This window comes from Canis lupus, chromosome 5 (assembly GCF_003254725.2).
Source record: "Canis lupus dingo isolate Sandy chromosome 5, ASM325472v2, whole genome shotgun sequence".
Classification (NCBI taxonomy): domain Eukaryota; kingdom Metazoa; phylum Chordata; class Mammalia; order Carnivora; family Canidae; genus Canis; species Canis lupus.
Window position 1 is genome coordinate 36,558,372 of NC_064247.1, and position 8,505 is coordinate 36,566,876.

The 8,505-nt window shown below is 45.1% G+C and overlaps 1 protein-coding gene across 2 annotated transcripts; it reads right to left on the minus strand.

Annotated features, from left to right (window-relative positions):
• Positions 1-267: 267 nt before the first annotated feature.
• LOC125755118 (uncharacterized) lies at positions 268-7,930 on the minus strand. 2 transcript variants are annotated; one of them, XR_007410772.1, is made up of 4 exons: positions 7,363-7,930; positions 3,941-4,471; positions 2,192-2,969; positions 268-1,874 (listed from the first exon to the last, which is right to left on the minus strand). XR_007410772.1 is itself a non-coding variant. In XM_049110235.1 (2 exons), exons 1-2 carry the CDS (start codon positions 2,537-2,539, stop codon positions 1,443-1,445), a joined length of 780 nt encoding a protein of 259 aa, XP_048966192.1. In that variant the 5' UTR covers positions 2,540-3,308; the 3' UTR covers positions 268-1,442. The 2 variants fall into 2 exon arrangements, 1 of the variants encoding a protein (XP_048966192.1); XM_049110235.1 differs by lacking the exons at positions 3,941-4,471; positions 7,363-7,930 and having other exon boundaries at positions 2,192-3,308.
• Between the last annotated feature and the right edge of the window lie 575 nt (positions 7,931-8,505).

Below are 8,505 nucleotides of genomic sequence, written 5' to 3' on the forward strand. Positions count from 1 at the left end.
TTAATGAATTGGAATTTATAAAAAATAAATAGTAAAAGTTCACCTTGTCTAATAAAAAATAGAGATCACTTAAAAACATAACTTTAGGCATTAGAAAATATGTATAATTGTAGCTAGCAAATAGATAAAATACTGTGGAAATATTTATAAAGCCCAAAGCTAATAAGTTTGCAAACTTTAGGAAAATATAAATTAGAAATATTTACTAATGTAGAAAATCTCAAATAAATATTTAGTCAAGAGAGAAATTGAAAAAAGTCAAGATATTACCAGGAATAAATGTGTTAATTCTAGACAGTTTTTTTTAGATAAAGATTTTATTTATTTATTCATGAGAGACCCAGAGAGAGAGGCAGAGACAGGCAGAGGGAGAAACAGGCTCCATGCAGGGAGCTTGACGCGGAACTCGATCCTAGGTCTCCAGGATAACACCATGGGCTGAAGGCAGCGCTAAAGCGCTGAGCCACCCGGGCTGCCCAATTCTAGACAGTTTTATAGGCAAATTCTTTCCAACTTTCAAGGGACAGATAATCCCCATAATGTAAAAACTGCTCTACATTCTATCACTTTCTAATTGCATATTGGAAAAACACTCAATCTCTCTGAACCTCAGTTTTAACTAATAAAGTAATAATAATAAATATACCTGACTACCAAAATGTAAGGAATCACAAGATACACTTAAAAAAATTCTAGACTTGATAAGAAACTATAGGAATGTGGTGAATTATAAAATCTCAATACCATGATAATCTAAACAATCACATTTGGAAAACGTCACAGGGAAAAGGTCCCATTTACATAAGTAACCCCCCCCCCCAAAAAAAAAAAACCCTGCAACAAGAATAGTACAAGTCACACTAGTTTGCTAAGGGTCAGAAAGAATATTTGAATACAAGAGATACAGATTTAGGATTACAGTAGGGTTGACACGATTTGATTGTGGAAAATATGACGTATGTGGTCAGTCCGATGCTGAATTTATAATTTCACTGTGGAATTTATTTTGCATTTTGAATGATTTTTATGAAAGTCCTGGCCAGATTATTTTCCATGACTTTCAACAAAGCAGAGTATCTACTGTCATACAATTCTCTAGCTTACATTTAGTTTTCTACTGAACACTGATGAACAAATAGATTTTCTGTGTTTAATTTGTATTATTAGTGGGTTTGCTTCTATATTCTGAAGAGATCTCTTCTTTTGCCCAAATGGTGACTCATATAAGTGAAATACACAAGGGTTCTCATGATTAAGTCACCAAGGAGGCATGAGGGACCTCCCAAGAGGCCAGAGCAAACAACCATCTCCACCACTGGTCTGGCATTTGGGGCAGCGAGAGGAGAACATGCAATTAGACATAACACATCTCTCTGAAAGCCCAGGGCGAATGTCAATTCCCAGGGATCTGTATTTCCAAAAAAGATCCATGACATAAGTGATTACTGGACTACAGCTGTTTCCCTGGAGTCCCCCATGGCTGCTACTTTATCATCTGGCAGGAGTTGGGAACACTCTTCTACCCCAGAATCTGGTCTAGCAACGGGGTTCAATAGAGATCTGGGGAGTTTAACTACAACTCCCCGCAGGCCAGAACAGTAGCATGCCAATCCACGGGAATGCGAGCACAAAGGATGGGCAGATTCTTCAGAACAGGCTAAAATGAATTTCACACACACATCCACCACTTGTATGTGTCCTAATAGTCCCATCGTGAGCCCTTTCTCACCTTCCAGAGACAATTTTTTCGCATTTGTGTGATACCCACGTTGGTGAATGTAGTGCTGTGTGTTGTTTCCAGAACCTCTGATGATGCTTGCTTCATCACCATCAAAAGACACTGACCGAGTGCCACCTGTGTTCAGGAAATGGGCCTGGGAGCCAAAGGTACAGAAAAAGTCCAAGGTAGTTTCTGTTAACTGAGAGGTTTGCAGTTTTTGTTGTGTAACCTGATTTGAAAACAACATCCAGGTAAAGCAGTATCAGCCAAGGGCTAAGTGATGATGATGTTTGGAAGGTTGAGGATTAATGGGAGTGAGGTGGGGAAGGGATGGATGGAGGGTCCGGGTTTGGTGGCTCGCTTGGACACCTACATCCTAGGGGAATGGGGGCTGGAGTCCTGCTTTATTAGAGGCCAGGAAAATACCCCAAACCTCAACCCCTCCCACACCCTCACCTACCGCAGACATACCCCAAAGCAGAACTCTGCGGGAATATGGCTTCCTCTCTGTGAATTTAAGATGGCCAGGCTCCCATGGCAGATCCTGGGTGGAGAGGCTGGAAGAGGAGTTGAGGGCCCAAGGTGAAGGAGGGCAGCCTTGCCAGAGGGGCCGGGGGCTCTGTGCTGAATCACGTGGTCACAAGAGAAGCGGGAGAAAAGCCACGGGCTGAGGCCTTCACATCTCAGCAAACTCCCCACCAGCATTTCAGAGCCCCCACCTCGGAGCTCTGCTTCATTTCCATTCTCCTTCATCATGAGGGCTGCAGATGGGATAAGACTTCCTGAGAGTGTCTCTTCTCTCTCCAGAGATAGGATCATAAAACATGGGCTTAAGATGACATAATATGGGCTTACAATGACATCAAATGGGCTTACCCTGGGCACCTGACCAGCATAAATTCAGGAGCGTCATTCACCCGCAGAGAGCTCGACTTTGGTCGAGCATGAGGCGGGGTCTGGGGTATTTGCCCAGCCGCTAATAAAGCAGCACACCATTTCCCATTAGGCTTAGGCTGTGGGCACCCACACCTGATGCCAAACGTCAGCACCTCTGTTTGCCCCTCTTCAGCTCTCTCTCACTAGCCCCCATTGACCATCCTCACCACCCAGAATACCTTACGCATCCATGGTCTACACAATTCACTTGGCCAGCAGCTCATCTTGCTTTACCTTGAAATTATTTTTAAGTCATAATTATCCAATAAATAGGCTGGAGCTAGGACTCTGGCTCTGCCACTTGACAGTTATCCTAAACAAGAAGATGAGGGGGGTTAGTTATCAAATCTCGCCTCAGTTAACACCACTAATCATTAGGCAAATGCAAATCAAAACCACAGTAAGCTATTACCTCAGCCTGTCAGAATGATTATTATCAAAAACACAAGAGATGCAATAGCTAAGATATGCAGACAACTGAGGTGTCCCTTGATGGGGTAAAGAAGTCATGGTATATATGCAATGGAATATTATTCAGCCATTAAAAATGAGGAAATCTTGCCATATACAACAATATGGACAGACCTTGAGGGCATTATACTTATATTATAAGGGAAATAAGACTGAGAAAAACAAATCCTCTAAAGACATATCCTCACTTATATGTGGAATATAAAAGAAAAAATAGGGATCCCTGGGTGGCGCAGCGGTTTAGCGCCTGCCTTTGGCCCAGGGCGCGATCCTGGAGACCTGGGATCGAATCCCACGTCGGGCTCCTGGTGCATGGAGCCTGCTTCTCCCTCTGCCTGTGTCTCTGCCTCTCTCTCTCTCTCTCTCTCTCTGTGACTATCATAAATAAATAAAAATTAAAAAAAAAAGAAAAAAGAAGTGCATAAGTGCATAGAAAAAGAGATTAGATTTGTGGTTACCGGAGGTGAAGGTGGGGGATAGGGTTGGATGAAAGCAGTCAAAAGGTGCAAACTTGTATTTATAAATATTTTTTTAAAGGGGGAAAAAAAAACTTCACCCAAGGTGGGAGCGGGTTCATTCCTTGGCAAGGCAAATTTGAGATAGATCTGGATGTTTGGGCAGAAGTTCCAGGATTCACATTGGCCAGGAGGAAACTAGTCTAGGAAGGGAGAATGATGTGAGCATTCTCTTGCTGAAGGGAAATCATGCAGCTCCCTAGGAAGCATCGAGAAGCCAATGCTGTTGGAGGGAGTGAGCTGTGAGTAGGGAAGCTGTGGAAAGGCACACCTTGAGTGTCCAGCTGGGGAGACTCACCAAGCCAACCGTGAATCCTGTTGAATCATATCCTGACCTTCCAGTATCCTCTTTGACTTGCTGCTCAAAGTGTGGCCCGTGGAGCAGTAGTAGCACAGCATCGCCTAGTGAAAAGGCAGTCTCAGGCCCCACCCTAGCCAGCTTGGAACAGGATCTGTATTTTCACAGGATCCCAGGTGACTCGTGCGCATGTTAAACCTTGACAAGCACCGTTCTGTTACGCACATTGTTAAAAGCCCAAGCCTCCCTCAAAGCCTTAAACGGGAACAGATGGGTCTCAAATGTAGCTGACAACTGGGTTTCCAGCCATTGCCTCGAACCCCCTTTCTCCAGCAGCTCCCTGCATTGTCCACAGAGCTGGTGCATCCAAAGCTCTCACACTCCAGAAGGCAGATGCAGGGATTGGCGTGCGGGCTCCTCGGCCTGTCCTCCAGCACTCCCAGGCATTCTGTTGCTGTTTGTCTGTCCTGAGACTAGAACAGGAGAAGCAGGAGGCTAGAAGGACCGCTTATCCTTGTCAAGCCCAGGATTCTAGAAAGATTGGGGGGTTCAAAAATATTAATATTTCCTGTGTAAAAAAAGTTCTGGATTTGTTGTATTGGTCTTTAACTTGCCCCAGCCCTGCTTTAACTAGACATTTATCATAGTTAAAGTATAAATAATACCATTAGCCTTCCAAGCAATGATAAAATTAGCAGTGTAAACAAAGCAAGTAAGTGACCTTAGTCAGACCCCTCGCTGACTCTGACCCAACACCTACTAAGACGATTAGTCAGGGCAAATTTGAACAGGGCAAAGGGGCTCTGGGGAGGAGAGAGTCTCTCCCTGTTTATTTCCCGAGAACCATCCAATGCACAGGACCGGTTCCTAAAACGTCTGCAGATGATTAGGGCTCTGGATGTCTGAGCTTCAGCCCAGCTTTGTGCCAAACTCTGTCACGGTTAGTTTTCTCCAAGAGGAAAGTTCCTTCCAACTTAAAATTTTCTTGCTGTTAGAAGTCCAGCTCCCTGAGAAGGGAGCATTCCCTCACAGAGCTCCTGCAGGCCCCGATGCAGAGTGGGAAACCAGCCACGGTGGCCGCTCCCCTTCTCGGTGAAGGTGGGGTCCTGACAGGGTGAATGAAAAGTGCATCTGTTGGCTTGAGACGGACATACCGGTATAAACCGTCCCCACCCCTTCCAGAAGGCCTTCCAGACCAGCCATGGCCAAAGTGAGCTCTCTTTTCTCTAAACTGCATGTTGGCATTAACTGACTTTGGACCCCCTTGGTTGGGCTCCCTTTTGGGGGTTTGTTTCCTGTCTTGATTGCTAATTTCTTGATGGCAGAGGCCTCGTGTGACACTTCTTTTTGTCTTCCATGTTGAAAAAGCCCAGTAGCTGAGTCACAGGACCTGGTTTATTGTCCTGGTTTAATGAGTGAAGGAGGGAAATGCTTCTTCTTTATTCTTTCTAGCATCTCCCAGAGGACGATCTAATCTAGCTACGTCAAGTTGCAGGTATTAGGGGCCATTTCGATGAGTGGGCCATGTGTTAAAGCGTCCAGTTTGCAGGTGAGAGCATGTGCATATGCATGTGTGTTGCATGTTTGTGTGTGTAGATATTCATGTATATGTGTATATGCACACGTGTGTGCACATCTGTGTAGGTGTGTGCATATAGGTTTATGCGTGCATGCACGTGTTTGTGTATGCATGCACAAATATGCACACAACTGTACGTGTGTGTATGCAGATATGCATACACATGTTTGTGCATACACATGCATTTACATGTGCACACAACTGCATATGTGTGTACATGCGAGTGTGTGCACATGTGTGTCAGTATGCCTGTGTGTGTGAATGTGTGTGTGTGTCCCTGTTACTTTCTTCTCCTAGGCAGCTGGAATAGTAAGCTCAGAGTGGGATAGCCTCTCTCTCTGTATCCTCATCACGCGCACACCTAACAGATTGGGGGTTAGTTGGAAATTAAGCCATGCTAGCACTAGTTATTAGTGGCAAACAGAGCAAATATACACCCAGCCCCGGCTGCCCTGGGGTCTTTCAGGCTCCATCTCCCTCTTCCGCTTCATGTCCGCTGGCTCCAGGATCATGGCTGTTGTAGCAGAGCACTCAGCACTGAGCATGAGAAGTCAGGCTCACCAGCCCATTTGCCATTTCTCCCCAGGCCGGCTCTTCTCACAGTAAAACAGCTGAGGAAGGGTGTCTCTGGCATGGCCCCCCCATCCACTTCCCTCGGTTCACATCTGGATCCCAGCTCCTGTGCCCCAGCTCCGAGCCTTCTAGCAAATCATGCAAACTCTTCAAATTCCAGGTTTCTCCTCTGTCAAATGGAGACCATGGTATTAACGAGCATGCTCACAGGGATTTAAATGAAGCGACATTGGCAACTGCTTAGGATAAATTGTAGGAGCTTCCTCAAAAGGAAATTTCTTACTGTCTTTCCCCTCAGGCTTGGTGTGGTTTCCTGATGAAATGAAGACAGTGAATCTTTATCGGACAGTTGATTGAACAAACAAGATGTGTTTCTTACCTGCAATTAATTGATGATTGAATGCGTCTATCGAGGAGGGGTTTTATACTTTCGTGTTGGGCCCTAATGGAGTATGAATATTCTGGTAGAGTGGGAGGGCATATTCATCTATCGAAAATTGGCTTCAAGGACAAATATATAACATTCTGTCAACTGAGAAGGCCATCTGTTGGAGTTGGTGTCCTGGTAGGGGGCTCCCTTCATTAAACCAGCATGGTTTTATTGCTGTAAACAAATTGATTGATTTTTTTTTTTTCCTGGATGTGGCTACTAAGAGCTTGACTTCTATAAACATATTCTCAGCACAGAAAAAAAAAAAAAAAAAAAAGGACAAAGACACTGATGTATCCTTCTCCAAATTAAGCTCTTCCATCTAATCTGTTGAGGCTTCTGTGCCCAAGATTGTAGGAAACCCGGCTCCAACAGGAAGGACAGTCCCCTGATAACAGCCCCGGGGCGTCGTGCTGTGCCCTGTGCAGTGTCACTGCCCTGCGGACGGGCCAGCTTATTCCAGTCTCCACTCACCTGGTTGCCTGCAGTCTGAGGTTGGAGAAATGCATCTTCTTGCTGTGAGCCCTGATGTCCACTTGCACACTTAGGAATCAAAGCTGGGTGAAGCCCCCCAGGAGTCCCTGCCAACCTCTTACAGTCCTCTCTTCCTACCCTGGTTTCGTCTTTTCTGTCTACAAGCAAATTTATATCTCTTGTCTGCTAAGACAAAAACAAGTCTAGCAAAACAAAATACTTTTCCTCGTATCCTACCATCTTACTGCTTTTCTTACTCTTTTTTTCATGTTGTACATATACGCAGGGTACTCTGACCATCTCTGATCCTGTTTCTTACCCAACAACTTTCTTCTTTATCCCTTTGGCCCTGACCACCGTGCTCACCTTGCTTCCTAGAAGTACTCCCGGTGACCACTCAGCTGGAAAATCCAATACCTGTTTTGTAGGATCCAACTTCCTTGACCTCTTTGCAGCATGTGATCCTGCCGTATGTTGTTTTCAGTTGTATTAACTCTGTCCTTTTCTCTTTTTGATGCTTTGACATCTGGGGGCTCTGCTGACCCCAGAGAGACTCCCCTTTCAGGACTCGCCAATTCTTAGAGAGTAAACAACTGGCCCTCAAGTATGCCTTTCCAATGCAAACCCCCAGCCACCCCTTCTATGGGGTGGGCTCCTGCCTTCAAGACCACTCTTCCCTTGTACTAATCACCCAGGACCGGGTACCAGATGACTATGGCCATCTTGTGTGTCCCAGAGCCAGCTGAAATGATTCAGACTCGCCATCCTCAGCCAGATCACTCTGCTTTGCACGTTCCTTCCCGCAGAAACCACAATACCGGCTCTTACTCATGCTTTCCCTCATTCTCTTTGTCTCCTGACTGAGTGTGGCCCTGCGTGCCATACGTCCTGTTTCTAGGGATCTGTGCCTGTAAAAACTTCTTCCTTCGTGAGAGTTATTTCCGTGTCTGTGTCTCACCCTAACTAATTAAAGCAAATCTCAGGCACCCTTAAAACATAATGTTCTCTTTTTGGAAAGTGACCCCTCCTTTGCCTTTGGATAGCTCTCGGCTCTTCTGACTCCTGCTTTGTCTTTTTGCATTGTTCGACTTTGCTTTGCTTATAGAAATTCTGGAATCAGGGTCGTACCTACAAGCTAAGATTTCTGACTGTGCCAGGGGTAGATAGCAAACTAAAAATGGTTTTGTCTTTGTTTTTCTTTTCTTTTTCTTTCTTTCTTTTTTTTTTTTTTTAAGAGTGGAGAGGAGGGAGAGGCAGAGGGAGAGGGAGAGAATCTTCAGCAGGCTCCACACCCAGTGTGGAGCCCAACCCGTAGCTCAGTCTCATGACCCTGAGATCATGACCTGAGCCAAAAATCAAGAGTCAGATGCTTAACTGACTGAGCCACCCAAGCATCCTTTGTCTTTCTTTTTCTTAAAGGGAGTAGGGAGGAAGGGTTTAGGGAAGACGAGGGTTAGGATAAACTTGTACATTGAACATGATTAATCTGTGAGATGAAATAGAGATCAT